Here is a 15633-nt window from a genome sequence, read left to right as displayed (position 1 = left end):
TTCCCGGTAGGTCTGGCCCTACCGCACGGCCCGACGCCGACCGCGAATTTTACAAACGATTTCGGACGTCTAGTAAGGGACCGTACATTTGCAATATGGACTTTCTCACTGATCATACACGAAATGCCGAAATGTTCCCTTAATGTATGTGAGGGAGATAAGTGTTTCCAGTTTCAGAGATTTTTGTAGTTCGTTCCAGTCATTGGCAGCAGAGAACTGGAAGGAGAGGCGGTCAAAGAAAGAATTGGTTTTGGGGGTGACTAGAGAGATATACCTGCTGGAGCGTGTGCTACAGGTGGGAGATGCAATGGTGACCAGCGAGCTGAGATGAGGGGGGACTTTACCTAGCAGGGTCTTGTAGATGACATGGAGCCAGTGGGTTTGGCGACGAGTATGAAGCGAGGGCCAGCCAACGAGAGCGTACAGGTCGCAATGGTGGGTAGTATATGGGGCTTTGGTGACAAAACGGATTGCACTGTGATAGACTGCATCCAATTTGTTGAGTAGGGTATTGGAGGCTATTTTGTAAATATTGGTAGGATTGGTAGGATGGTCAGTTTTACAAGGGTATGTTTGGCAGCATGAGTGAAGGATGCTTTGTTGCGAAATAGGAAGCCAATTCTAGATTTAACTTTGGATTGGAGATGTTTGATATGGGTCTGGAAGGAGAGTTTACAGTCTAACCAGACACCTAAGTATTTGTAGTTGTCCACGTATTCTAAGTCAGAGCCGTCCAGAGTAGTAATGTTGGACAGGCGGGTAGGTACAGGTAGCGATCGGTTGAAGAGCATGCATTTAGTTTTACTTGTATTTAAGAGCAATTGGAGGCCACGGAAGGAGAGTTGTATGGCATTGAAGCTTGCCTGGAGGGTTGTTAACACAGTGTCCAAAGAAGGGCCAGAAGTATACAGAATGGTGTCGTCTGCGTAGAGGTGGATCAGAGACTCACCAGCAGCAAGAGCGACCTCATTGATGTATACAGAGAAGAGAGTCGGTCCAAGAATTGAACCCTGTGGCACCCCCATAGAGACTGCCAGAGGTCCGGACAGCAGACCCTCCGATTTGACACACTGAACTCTATCAGAGAAGTAGTTGGTGAACCAGGCGAGGCAATCATTTGAGAAACCAAGGCTGTCGAGTCTGCCGATGAGGATGTGGTGATTGACAGAGTCGAAAGCCTTGGCCAGATCAATGAATACGGCTGCACAGTAATGTTTCTTATCGATGGCGGTTAAGATATCATTTAGGACCTTGAGCGTGGCTGAGGTGCACCCATGACCAGCTCTGAAACCAGATTGCATAGCAGAGAAGGTATGGTGAGATTCGAAATGGTCGGTAATCTGTTTGTTGACTTGGCTTTCGAAGACCTTAGAAAGGCATGGTAGGATGATATAGGTCTGTAGCAGTTTGGGTCAAGAGTGTCACCCCCTTTGAAGAGGGGGATGACCGCAGCTGCTTTCCAATCTTTGGGAATCTCAGACGACACGAAAGAGAGGTTGAACAGGCTAGTAATAGGGGTGGCAACAATTTTGGCAGATAATTTTAGAAAGAAAGGGTCCAGATTGTCTAGCCCGGCTGATTTGTAGGGGTCCAGATTTTGCAGCTCATTCAGAACATCAGCTGAGCAGATTTGGGAGAAGGAGAAATGGGGAAGGCTTGGGCGAGTTGTTGTGGGGGGTGCAGTGCTGTTGACCGGGGTAGGAGTAGCCAGGTGGAAAGCATGGCCAGCCGTAGAAAAATGCTTATTGAAATTCTCAATTATGGTGGATTTATCAGTGGTGACAGTGTTTCCTATCTTCAGTGCAGTGGGCAGCTGGGAGGAGGTGTTCTTATTCTCCATGGACTTTACAGTGTCCCAGAACTTTTTTGAGTTAGTGTTGCAGGAAGCAAATTTCTGCTTGAAAAAGCTAGCCTTGGCTTTTCTAACTGCCTGTGTATAATGGTTTCTAGCTTCCCTGAACAGCTGCATATCACGGGGGCTGTTCGATGCTAATGCAGAACGCCATAGGATGTTTTTGTGTTGGTTAAGGGCAGTCAGGTCTGGGGAGAACCAAGGGCTATATCTGTTCCTGGTTCTAAATTTCTTGAATGGGGCATGTTTATTTAAGATGGTTAGGAAGGCATTTTTTTTAAATATCCAGGCATCCTCTACTGACGGGATGAGATCAATATCCTTCCAGGATACCCCGGCCAGGTCGATTAGAAAGGCCTGCTCGCTGAAGTGTTTCAGGGAGCGTTTTACAGTGATGAGTGGAGGTCGTTTGACCGCTGACCCATTACGGATGCAGGCAATGAGGCAGTGATCGCTGAGATCTTGGTTGAAAACAGCAGAGGTGTATTTAGAGGGCAAGTTGGTTAGGATGATATCTATGAGGGTGCCCGTGTTTAAGGCTTTGGGGTGGTACCTGTTAGGTTCATTGATAATTTCTGTGAGGTTGAGGGCATCAAGTTTAGATTGTAGGATGGCTGGGGTGTTAAGCATGTTCCAGTTTAGGTCGCCTAGCAGCACAAGCTCTGAAGATAGATGGGGGGGCAATCAGTTCACATATGGTGTCCAGAGCCCAGCTGGGGGCAGAGGGTGGTCTATAGCAGGCGGCAACGGTGAGAGACTTGTTTTTAGAGAGGTGGATTTTTAAAAGTAGAAGTTCAAATTGTTTGGGTACAGACCTGGATAGTAGGACAGAACTCTGCAGGCTATCTTTGCAGTAGATTGCAACACCGCCCCCTTTGGCAGTTCTATCTTGTCTGAAAATGTTGTAGTTTGGAAATAAAATGTCTGAATTTTTGGTGGTCTTCCTAAGCCAGGATTCAGACACAGCTAGAACATCCGGGTTGGCAGAGTGTGCTAAAGCAGTGAATAGAACAAACTTAGGGAGGAAGCTTCTAATGTTAACATGCATGAAACCAAGGCTATTACGGTTACAGAAGTCGTCAAAAGAGAGCGCCTGGGGAATAGGAGTGGAGCTAGGCACTGCAGGGCCTGGATTCACCTCTACATCGCCAGAGGAACAGAGTAGGAGTAGAATAAGGGTGCGGCTAAAAGCAATAAGAATTGGTCGTTTAGAACGTCTGGAACAGAGAGTAAAAGGAGGTTTCTGGGGGCGATAAAATAGCATCAAGGTATAATGTACAGACAAAGGTAAGGTAGGATGTGAATACAGTGGAGGTAAACCTAGGTATTGAGTGATGAAGAGAGAGATATTGTCTCTAGAAACATAATTGAAACCAGATGTCATTGCATGTGTGGGTGGTGGAACTAATAGGTTGGATAAGGTATAATGAGCAGGACTAGAGGCTCTACAGTGAAATAAGCCAATAAACACTAACCAGAACAGCAATGGACAAGGCATATTGACATTAAGGAGAGGCATGCTCAGTCGAGTGATCAAAAGGGTCCAGTGAGTGGAGAGGTTGGTTGGGGGTCACGGCGATTTAGACAGCTAAATCGGTAGCAAGCTAGCATAGGAGCAAGCTAGCATAGAATGGAGGTCTGTTATTAGCCAACTCTTGCAGTAGATTAGTAGGTTTCCGTGTGGTAGAGGGGATTAATCCAAATCACACAACAACAACAAAAATAAAAACAATAGATATAGTTATAGAGGCCCAAGAAGAAAAATAAATAAATAAATAAAAATAAAATAAAAATTGTCCGATTGTCTATTCAGATAGCAGCCGATGAGATAGCCAACGGCTAGCAGGCCGCAGATGGGCGCCCAGGCAACGTTGCGCCGGAGGAGCCAGCCGGACAATTCCCTCGGGTAGACAACGTCGGCAGTCCAACTGTGAAGGCCCGGTGGGGCTCCGCGTAGGCAGCAAAACGGGTCCGGATAGGTGACTGCAGCCCAGGAGTGATTGATGGAACTCTTCAGCTGGCTAGCTCCGGAACAATTGATGTTAGCTCCGGAATCGACGAAAGCCGATAGTCACACGGATAGCAGCTAGCTAGCTGTGAGATCCAGGTATGGACGTCCAGAGCCAGCGGCCGAAATCCGGTATGTTCCGTTCCGAGCCGCGCTGCACCGCGCCGTACAAAACTGGCGATAGATTCTCGAGCAAAAGGACAGCCGATGACCACAAACCGTGGTTAGCTGAGTACTAACGATTAGCCAGTAAATAAGCTAACTAGCTTCTGAACCAGCTTCAGAGTAGCTTCTGGTCCAGCTCCCGGCTAGCTTCTGGCTAATTTCTGGCTAGCCTCTCGGAGGATTACAGACCTGAGGTAAATAATACTTTTTTATATAAATATAAATTGGTGAAGCGGATTGCAGGAGAGTGTTCTGAAGATGAGTTTTTGGAAAATTAAAAATGTATGTGGGAAAAAAAAGTTGTAAATATATTTATATACACGACAGGACGAGGACAAAAATACGTCTGAACTGCTATGCCATCTTGGGAAGGCTAACCGGGCTATCTGCATTGTGTCCTGCCACCAGCCAACCCCTCTTTTACGCTGCTGCTACTCTCTGTTCATCATATATGCACAGTTACTTTAACCATATCTACATGTACATACTACTTCAATCAGCCTGACTAACTGGTGTCTGTATGTAGCCTCGCTATTGTTTTTACTGTTGTTTTTATTTCTTTAATAACCTATTTTTCAGCTAATAAATTTTTTTGCACCATTGGTTAGAGCCTGTAAGTAAGCATTTCACTGTAAGGTATGTTGTATTCAGCATTTCACTGTAATGTCTACTACACCTCTTGTATTCAGCATTTCACTGTAAGGTCTACTACACCTGTTGTATTCAGCATTTCACTGTAAGGTCTACTACACCTCTTGTATTCAGCATTTCACTGTAAGGTCTACTACACCTGTTGTATTCAGCATTTCACTGTAAGGTCTACTACACCTGTTGTATTCAGCATTTCACTGTGAGGTCTACCTACACCTGTTGTATTCAGCATTTCACTGTAATGTCTACTACACCTCTTGTATTCAGCATTTCACTGTAAGGTCTACTACACCTGTTGTATTCAGCATTTCACTGTAAGGTCTACTACACCTCTTGTATTCAGCATTTCACTGTAAGGTCTACTACACCTGTTGTATTCAGCATTTCACTGTAAGGTCTACTACACCTGTTGTATTCAGCATTTCACTGTAAGGTCTACTACACCTGTTGTATTCAGTATTTCACTGTAAGGTCTACCTACACCTGTTGTATTCAGCATTTCACTGTAAGGTCTACTACACCTGTTGTATTCAGCATTTCACTGTAAGGTCTACTACACCTGTTGTATTCAGCATTTCACTGTAAGGTCTACTACACCTGTTGTATTCAGCATTTCACTGTAAGGTCTACTACACCTGTTGTATTCAGCATTTCACTGTAAGGTCTACTACACCTGTTGTACTCAGCATTTCACTGTAAGGTCTACTACACCTGTTGTATTCAGCATTTCACTGTAAGGTCTACTACACCTGTTGTACTCAGCATTTCACTGTAAGGTCTACTACACCTGTTGTAATTCAGCATTTCACTGTAAGGTCTACTACACCTGTTGTATTCAGCATTTCACTGTAAGGTCTACTACACCTGTTGTACTCAGCATTTCACTGTAAGGTCTACTACACCTGTTGTATTCAGCATTTCACTGTAAGGTCTACTACACCTGTTGTACTCAGCATTTCACTGTAAGGTCTACTACACCTGTTGTATTCGGCGCACGTGACAAATAAACTTTGATTTAATGTATTTAATACATATGGACTATTGCAAATAAACTTTGATTTAATGTATTTAATACATATGGACTATTACAAATAAACTTCCAAAACGTCCTGATAAACAAAGCAGGTCCGTGTTCTAACATATTTCAGCATCACTTGTAAATACAACTAGTAAACATCCTAGTTGCCATAACTCTTATGTTACAAAAAGTTAGTGAAATCGAAAAACTGATCTCAGTTCAGTGTCTGGGGGCAACTTCACTTTTGCAGAGGGAGCGGGTAAGGCGCTATTAACCAATCAGGTTTATGCGTTTTGGCGTGACGTCACACAACATCATGGCGGCGTACGTGCTGAACACAAACACAGCACACTTTTACCCACGAAGATAAGCAATCGGATAATGACAAACGATTCAATTTGCGTTTAAATGGCCAAGTCAAATGATGAACAAGAAAACTGACGGCGAAATATGCCAAATCCAAGAAAGCACGACCATAACACTGGCTCAAATGACTTAAGTGAAATCTGGAGTCATGGTTCCACATTTTCACAAAAAAGGCTGAGAACAAACAAATCGGGTAAAAGTCAGAAACTGACACCCCAATCTTCACCTTCTGTCAGGAAGTCACCACATACTCGTTCTAAAGGTAAGATGGTTGCTAAAAGTGCACGGGAATGGTATTGCTAACCAGCTAGTTGGGTAGCTAACAACATCTAGACTCAATAGCTAACTTTGGCAAACGTCCGTGTAGGTTGCAGGATAAACAGCTCTAACGTTAATTAGCTGGGCATAGACGTAGCTAGCCAGGGCCACGTTCAGTTGCCAAACGTTCTTCAACGTTGCAGATAGAAATGCAATGTATAGAGCTGATGTGATTCCTCGTTCTATTTGTATCTGAACGTTCCAAAACGTTGGTTTTGTTTATTAGGATCCCCATTAGCTTTTTAATTAGAATCTTTAATTATAACTACAGTAAATGCCGCAGCTACTCTTCCTGAGTACCTTACAAATAAATTACAAAGTACAAAACAGTTATAGCCAAAGGCATTATATACAATTATAAAACATAATAAGAGTTATATATATTAGAAAGACACATAGAGACAACAAAAATACTATTTACACACTATTAATGTATACATATTCATATTCTTATATACAGTTAGATGAGATGTTGGGCCTCCCGAGTGGCGCAGCAGTCTAAGGCACTGCATCTTCAGTGCTAGAGGCGTCACTACAGGTTTGATTCCAGGCTGTAGATGAGATGCAGTATAAGACACTGCATCTCAGTGGTAGAGGCAACTTCACTACAGATTAGATTCCAGGCTGTATCACAGCAGTATAAAACACTGCATCTTCAGTGCTAGAGGCGTCACTACAGATTAGATTCCAGGCTGTATCACAGCAGTATAAGACACTGCATCTCAGTGGTAGAGGCGTCACTACAGATTAGATTCCAGGCTGTATCACAGCAGTATAAGACACTGCATCTCAGTGGTAGAGGCGTCACTACAGATTAGATTCCAGGCTGTATCACAGCAGTATAAGACACTGTATCTCAGTGGTAGAGGCGTCACTACAGATTAGATTCCAGGCTTTATCACAGCAGTATAAGACACTGCATCTCAGTGGTAGAGGCGTCACTACAGATTAGATTCCAGGCTGTATCACAGCAGTATAAGACACTGCATCTTCAGTGCTAGAGGCGTCACTACAGATTAGATTCCAGGCTGTATCACAGCAGTATAAGACACTGCATCTCAGTGGTAGAGGCGTCACTACAGATTAGATTCCAGGCTGTATCACAGCAGTATAAGACACTGTATCTCAGTGGTAGAGGCGTCACTACAGATTAGATTCCAGGCTTTATCACAGCAGTATAAGACACTGCATCTCAGTGGTAGAGGCGTCACTACAGATTAGATTCCAGGCTGTATCACAGCAGTATAAGACACTGCATCTTCAGTGCTAGAGGCGTCACTACAGATTAGATTCCAGGCTGTATCACAGCAGTATAAGACACTGCATCTCAGTGGTAGAGGCGTCACTACAGATTAGATTCCAGGCTGTATCACAGCAGTATAACACACTGCATCTCAGTGGTAGAGGCGTCACTACAGATTAGATTCCAGGCTGTATCACAGCAGTATAAGACACTGCATCTTCAGTGCTAGAGGCGTCACTACAGATTAGATTCCAGGCTGTATCACAGCAGTATAAGACACTGCATCTCAGTGGTAGAGGCGTCACTACAGATTAGATTCCAGGCTGTATCACAGCAGTATAAGACACTGCATCTCAGTGGTAGAGGCGTCACTACAGATTAGATTCCAGGCTGTATCACAGCAGTATAAGACACTGCATCTCAGTGGTAGAGGCGTCACTACAGATTAGATTCCAGGCTGTATCACAGCATTATAAGACACTGCATCTCAGTGGTAGAGGCGTCACTACAGATTAGATTCCAGGCTTTATCACAGCAGTATAAGACACTGCATCTCAGTGGTAGAGGCGTCACTACAGATTAGATTCCAGGCTTTATCACAGCAATATAAGACACTGCATCTCAGTGGTAGAGGCGTCACTACAGACTCTGGTTCCATTCCAGGCTGTATCACAGCAGTCTAAGGCACTGCATCTTCAGTGCTAGAGGCGTCACTACAGGTTTGATTCCAGGCTGTACCACAGCGGTCTAAGGCACTGCATCTTCAGTGCTACAGGCATCACTACAGGTTTGATTCCAGGCTGTATCACAGCGGTCTAAGGCACTGCATCTTCAGTGCTAGAAGCGTCACTACAGATTCGATTCCAGGCCGTATCACAACCAGCCGTGATTGGGAGTTCCATAAGGCGGCGCACAGTTGGCCCAGCGTCATTAGGGTTTGGCCGGGGTCGGCCGTCATTGTAAATAATACTTTGTTCTTAAACTGACTTGCCTTGTTAAATAAAAAAAACAATATATTTATATATCTTCAGAAAGAGGAGAGGTGCTGTGATAGGTTATTTAAAAATATATTTTTTAAAGCTAAACAGACTTTTTCCCTGAGTAACCTCTGGTGGCAGAGCATTCCACGATGACATGGCTCTATACATTACTGAGTAACCTCTGGTGACAGAGCATTCCACGATGACATGGCTCCATGCATAACTGAACAATGCATTAACCCCTAGTCCCACATGCGCTGATGCTCTCCCTATTGTACTCATGCGTGACCAGGTAGACCCCATTTTGTTGTTCACTTATTTAGTATGTCTAGTGACCTTACAGTTTGTCTCGTTCCCACCAGATCTGGAGACCCCCAAACGACGAGCGAGGGGCAGATACACGGGCTTAAACAACACTGCTGATTCCCCCGGGGATGGAGATATTTTACAAGACATCATATGGGACCCGGCATCACCTACTCCTGCTAGAAGTGGTATGTTGTTAAGTCACTTGATGAGCAAAAGGCTGATTTAGTTTTAACATTAGCATAACATTGTCCTTCATTCCTTCTCTTCCTCATTCTCCTCACACCTATCAGACCATCATGAGTCATCCTCAATCCACCCATCTTTTTGTTATTTTTCATTCCTCCACAGAGCCTACACACAGGCTACTCACAGTTTCCGCTAGTGGCCTTTGTGCCCAAAGTGATTGTGGTTACTATGTATATGTGCCATCAGAAGGCTTAACTGTTGCTGTCCTTATTCTCCAGGCGAAGGGCCCGGCAACACCAGAGTTGTAGAGATATCAGACATTGTCAATCGGATCGCCCCTAAGGTCAGTATATAAAACATGTTCACCGTGTCACTGAGGTCCATTGATAGATGGGCGTATAGGCCGTCATTGTAAATAGGAATTTGTTCTTAACTAACTTGCCTAGTTACATAAGATAAATGAATAGATGCTGGCACCCTGCAGCACCGACGTGCTTTTGAATCATGTGTTACTGTGGATATAAAGGCCTCGTTATATTAAAATGTAAAAGACGGCATTCTACTGTGTTGGTTTGTTTCAGTGGATGCAAAGAGACATTCTAAATCTGGTTCTTCTTGAAGCACTGGAGGTGAAAGCCTGGGCCCTGGCTTGAATGTACCCCCAGAGCTTCAGGTCGGTCACAGCACACAAACCAGCTGTTGTAATCCATGTCTTCTTCTCCAGGATGCCCAGCATGTCTCTGTGGATAGTCCTCTGCTCCAGTGGATTGGGGACAGTGCTGTCCCATGTACCCCAGAGGTACGCCCGCCCAAAGCAAGGAAGAAATCCACTCGGTGAGTGAACTTGTACAAATCACTTGTGTAATCAGGTTGAAAACCTTTTATTTTAACGTGTAAGGTTTATTTCTCGTCCAATAGTTTTGTCTTTTCCAGTAGTTCTCTTAATCAGATCATTCTTGTGTTCAGATATTTTGATAGTGCTTATACTAGCTTCTTCAAAGGTTCCTCAATATATTCATTATGCCTTCCTCGTTCATTCATCCACTCACTTCATCCTCTCCTCTCTACAGGAAAAGCTCAGTGGAGGACTTGATGCAGCTGGCCAGGCAGTTTGACATCAACATGCACCAGCAGGACCGAGAGAAGAGGAGCGCTGAACACACAAACAATACCATAAACAACAACCGCTACGGGGAGGAACCCAAGGGCCCGACGACAATGTCGTCATCAGCCCAGCTGGTAGAGGCGGAGCTTAACGCTCTGTTCGACGGGCCGACGCAGCGAGTCACCGGACGGCTCAGCCAAGGGTCGACCGCCTCCACCTGTTCTCAGGAGGTTAAGGTTCAATTTGGGGTCAGCCGTCTCACTGCCGATGACCTCGTCAAAGAGTCGGAGGTCAAGCCTGGCGGGGGAAGCACGTCTGGTTCATCGGCTCGTACTGGTAAAGAGGAAGTGGGACAGTGGAACGCCATGACGACTGTGGCGAAAGACGAGGACTTTGACTGGGAGGATGATGACCTTCTCAGTGACCCTATCGTGTTGGAGATGACCCAGAATCACGAGGGGCTGAAAACGCTGTCCCCCAAACCCAGCAGCTCACTGACTCTGAGCACTGACAGAGACCACACACAGCTGCTGACAGATACAGAGAAGACCCTACCACCCTCCTCTACTACCTCTAATCCTATCAGCCTGCCCTCTCACTCTGTCTGGAAGGGGACAAGCACACACCTTCAACCCTCAAACAGAGGTGGCCTCACTGTGCCATGTCCTAAACCCAAGCCCACCAGCAGAAGCACTTTCCTGCTGGAGCCCAACCTTTGTTTCCAGGTGAATATGGCTCCGACAACCAAAGAAGCACTCAAACCGTTCCTCACTGTTGGAGAGGCCCAGCCTGAGAGACCCAGGCCCGGCGTGTCTGCGGCTGTGGGGAGTAGGGGCCCCAGTAGAGACTCTGCAGAAGGGAAGGCTGATGGGGTGAGCACAGCCACAACTCCAACCTCACGTGGAACCACAGCCCCAGACTCCGCTTTCAAAGACCTCTCAGAGGAGGACCTCCAGTCCCTGTTTGACTCTGAGTTGCTTTGGAACGACGACGAAGGTGACGATGACGAACTGCTGTATCAGGTGTGTGACGACATGGAGAGGATCTCCAACAGTCAGCACCTGTCCAAGGAGGCCTCCGTAACCACGGATGCCACTGAGGTCCGCTTCCAAGAGAGCAAACCGAAAGCTCCTCCATCCGCCCCTCTGGCTGCAACGAGAGAGGGGACTGTGACTATGGATACGGCTGTAGGTGGTCCTAGCAGTAAACAGTCAACCACCTGCACGTCTGGCCGCTCCAACTCAGCACCAGGAGATGGGAGCAGCACCCCTGTGCACTTTCAGAGATGGAACATTCCAGCGAAAGCAGGAAATGTTTGGGTCGGACATCATACAGTCACGTCCCAGAACCATCTAGGCAGCAGGGAGGGTCTGGGCAAGTTTACCCAGCTGAAGGGTGCTCCAGGCTGTGGAACATTTGGCCTAGGATCCCTTGGAGTTAGAACCTTCCAAGCGGAGAACTCAAAGTCGGTCATGCCACGGACAGTGTCGGCGAGAACCCTCCCAAACTCAAATTCCCATCATGCGTCATCGTTCAAGAGACATCTGTCGGACTCGGCCGCCATCGGCAACAAAGGTGAGCTTTTTACCCCATAAAAAGGCAAAACAATAATCCACCACAGTTTAGCTCTAGTATTATGCTAACTCTTAGAGCCCTGACCCAACACCCATCTATTCATCTCCTAAGAGGTAAATAGATGGTTGTTGGATCCGGGCTCTGAGATGTTTGGAGGTAAATAGATGGCTGTAGGGTCAGGGCTCTGAGAGGTTAGGAGGTAGATAGATGGCTGTTGGGTCAGGGCTCTGAGATGTTAGGAGGTAAATAGATGGCTGTTGGGTCAGGGCTCTGAGATGTTTGGAGGTAAATAGATGGCTGTTGGGTCAGGGCTCTGAGATGTTAGGAGGTAAATAGATGGCTGTTGGGTCAGGGCTCTGAGAGGTTAGGAGGTAAATAGATGGCTGTTGGGTCAGGGCTCTGAGATGTTAGGAGGTAAATAGATGGCTGTTGGGTCAGGGCTCTGAGAGGTTAGGAGGTAAATAGATGGCTGTTGGGTCAGGGCTCTGAGATGTTTGGAAGTAAATAGATGGCTGTAGGGTCAGGGCTCTGAGAGGTTAGGAGGTAAATAGATGGCTGTTGGGTCAGGGCTCTGAGAGGTTAGGAGGTAAATAGATGGCTGTTGGGTCAGGGCTCTGAGAGGTTAGGAGGTAAATAGATGGCTGTTGGGTCAGGGCTCTGAGAGGTTAGGAGGTAAATAGATGGCTGTTGGGTCAGGGCTCTGAGAGGTTAGGAGGTAAATAGATGGCTGTTGGGTCAGGGCTCTGAGAGGTTAGGAGGTAAATAGATGGCTGTTGGGTCAGGGCTCTGAGAGGTTAGGAGGTAAATAGATGGCTGTTGGGTCAGGGCTCTGAGATGTTAGGAGGTAAATAGATGGCTGTTGGGTCAGGGCTCTGTTGAGTCAGGGCTCTGAGAGGTTAGGAGGTAAATAGATGGCTGTTGGGTCAGGGCTCTGAGATGTTAGGAGGTAAATAGATGGCTGTTGGGTCAGGGCTCTGAGATGTTAGGAGGTAAATAGATGGCTGTTGGGTCAGGGCTCTGAGATGTTAGGAGGTAAATAGATGGCTGTTGGGTCAGGGCTCTGAGATGTTAGGAGGTAAATAGATGGCTGTTGGGTCAGGGCTCTGAGAGGTTAGGAGGTAAATAGATGGCTGTTGGGTCAGGGCTCTGAGATGTTAGGAGGTAAATAGATGGCTGTTGGGTCAGGGCTCTGAGAGGTTAGGAGGTAAATAGATGGCTGTTGGGTCAGGGCTCTGAGAGGTTAGGAGGTAAATAGATGGCTGTTGGGTCAGGGCTCTGAGAGGTTAGGAGGTAGATAGATGGCTGTTGGGTCAGGGCTCTGAGAGGTTAGGAGGTAAATAGATGGCTGTAGGGTCAGGGCTCTGAGAGGTTAGGAGGTAAATAGATGGCTGTTGGGTCAGGGCTCTGAGAGGTTAGGAGGTAAATAGATGGCTGTTGGGTCAGGGCTCTGAGAGGTTAGGAGGTAGATAGATGGCTGTTGGGTCAGGGCTCTGAGAGGTTAGGAGGTAAATAGATGGCTGTAGGGTCAGGGCTCTGAGAGGTTAGGAGGTAAATAGATGGCTGTAGGGTCAGGGCTCTGAGAGATTAGGAGGTAAATAGATGGCTGTTGGGTCAGGGCTCTGAGAGGTTAGGAGGTAAATAGATAGCTGTTGGGTCAGGGCTCTGAGAGGTTAGGAGGTAAATAGATGGCTGTTGGGTCAGGGCTCTGAGATGTTAGGAGGTAAATAGATGGCTGTTGGGTCAGGGCTCTGAGAGGTTAGGAGGTAAATAGATGGCTGTTGGGTCAGGGCTCTGAGAGGTTAGGAGGTAAATAGATGGCTGTAGGGTCAGGGCTCTGAGAGGTTAGGAGGTAAATAGATGGCTGTTGGGTCAGGGCTCTCAGAGGTTAGGAGGTAAATAGATGGCTGTAGGGTCAGGGCTCTGAGAGGTTAGGAGGTAAATAGATGGCTGTTGGGTCAGGGCTCTGAGAGGTTTGGAGGTAAATAGATGGCTGTTGGGTCAGGGCTCTGTTGAGTCAGGGCTCTGAGAGGTTAGGAGGTAAATAGATGGCTGTTGGGTCAGGGCTCTGAGATGTTAGGAGGTAAATAGATGGCTGTTGGGTCAGGGCTCTGAGAGGTTAGGAGGTAAATAGATGGCTGTTGGGTCAGGGCTCTGAGAGGTTAGGAGGTAAATAGATGGCTGTAGGGTCAGGGCTCTGAGAGGTTAGGAGGTGAATAGATGGCTGTTGGGTCAGGGCTCTGAGATGTTAGGAGGTAAATAGATGGCTGTAGGGTCAGGGCTCTGAGAGGTTAGGAGGTAAATAGATGGCTGTAGGGTCAGGGCTCTGAGATGTTTGGAGGTAAATAGATGGCTGTTGGGTCAGGGCTCTGAGATGTTAGGAGGTAAATAGATGGCTGTTGGGTCAGGGCTCTGAGATGTTAGGAGGTAAATAGATGGCTGTAGGGTCAGGGCTCTGAGAGGTTAGGAGGTAAATAGATGGCTGTAGGGTCAGGGCTCTGAGATGTTTGGAGGTAAATAGATGGCTGTTGGGTCAGGGCTCTGAGATGTTAGGAGGTAAATAGATGGCTGTTGGGTCAGGGCTCTGAGAGGTTAGGAGGTAAATAGATGGCTGTTGGGTCAGGGCTCTGAGAGGTTAGGAGGTAAATAGATGGCTGTTGGGTCAGGGCTCTGAGAGGTTAGGAGGTAAATAGATGGCTGTTGGGTCAGGGCTCTGAGAGGTTAGGAGGTAGATAGATGGCTGTTGGGTCAGGGCTCTGAGAGGTTAGGAGGTAAATAGATGGCTGTAGGGTCAGGGCTCTGAGAGGTTAGGAGGTAAATAGATGGCTGTTGGGTCAGGGCTCTGAGAGGTTAGGAGGTAAATAGATGGCTGTTGGGTCAGGGCTCTGAGAGGTTAGGAGGTAAATAGATGGCTGTAGGGTCAGGGCTCTGAGAGGTTAGGAGGTAAATAGATGGCTGTAGGGTCAGGGCTCTGAGAGATTAGGAGGTAAATAGATGGCTGTTGGGTCAGGGCTCTGAGAGGTTAGGAGGTAAATAGATAGCTGTTGGGTCAGGGCTCTGAGAGGTTAGGAGGTAAATAGATGGCTGTTGGGTCAGGGCTCTGAGATGTTAGGAGGTAAATAGATGGCTGTTGGGTCAGGGCTCTGAGAGGTTAGGAGGTAAATAGATGGCTGTTGGGTCAGGGCTCTGAGAGGTTAGGAGGTAAATAGATGGCTGTAGGGTCAGGGCTCTGAGAGGTTAGGAGGTAAATAGATGGCTGTTGGGTCAGGGCTCTGAGATGTTAGGAGGTAAATAGATGGCTGTAGGGTCAGGGCTCTGAGAGGTTAGGAGGTAAATAGATGGCTGTAGGGTCAGGGCTCTGAGAGGTTAGGAGGTAAATAGATGGCTGTTGGGTCAGGGCTCTGAGAGGTTAGGAGGTAAATAGATGGCTGTTGGGTCAGGGCTCTGAGAGGTTAGGAGGTAAATGGCTGAGTAAATGTGTTACCTTTTTGTGCATAAAAATTGATACACTAATTGTCTGTGCTTTTTGTCCGTCAGCCACTGTAGACACATTCTGTCTTTATAAGCTTTTCAATTGCATTCAGAGTCCTAATTTCCATGTCATCTGATTTTGTTTCTCAGTGTTTGTCAACAGTCAGACGGGGAGATGCACGGAAGAGGAGATTGAGAGGAAGAAGCAGGAGGCCATAGCCAGAAGAAGGACCAGAGAAACTTCCCTAAAAGCAGGGCTCTGAGAGGTTAGGAGGTAAATGGCTGAGTAAATGTGTTACCTTTTTGTGCATAAAAATTGATACACTAATTGTCTGTGCTTTTTGTCCGTCAGCCACTGTAGACACATTCTGTCTTTATAAGCTTTTCAA

General features: G+C 46.7%; 1 protein-coding gene across 1 annotated transcript; it reads left to right on the top strand.

Moving 5' to 3' along the window:
- Positions 1 to 6009: 6009 nt before the first annotated feature.
- Positions 6010 to 15501, top strand: LOC139400791 (ewing's tumor-associated antigen 1-like; the record flags this gene model as incomplete). Its single annotated transcript, XM_071145436.1, is given in 6 exon segments — positions 6010 to 6322; positions 8964 to 9095; positions 9375 to 9439; positions 9821 to 9930; positions 10167 to 11776; positions 15395 to 15501. Coding segments are annotated over 6 exon segments (2202 nt in total), but the record flags the coding sequence as incomplete, so codon positions are not given.
- Between the last annotated feature and the right edge of the window lie 132 nt (positions 15502 to 15633).

This window comes from Oncorhynchus clarkii, unplaced genomic scaffold (genome assembly GCF_045791955.1).
Source record: "Oncorhynchus clarkii lewisi isolate Uvic-CL-2024 unplaced genomic scaffold, UVic_Ocla_1.0 unplaced_contig_13894_pilon_pilon, whole genome shotgun sequence".
NCBI classification, from domain to species: Eukaryota; Metazoa; Chordata; class Actinopteri; order Salmoniformes; family Salmonidae; genus Oncorhynchus; species Oncorhynchus clarkii.
Note: the sequence above shows the minus strand (reverse complement) of the source record. Positions and strands in the feature narration are given on the sequence as shown.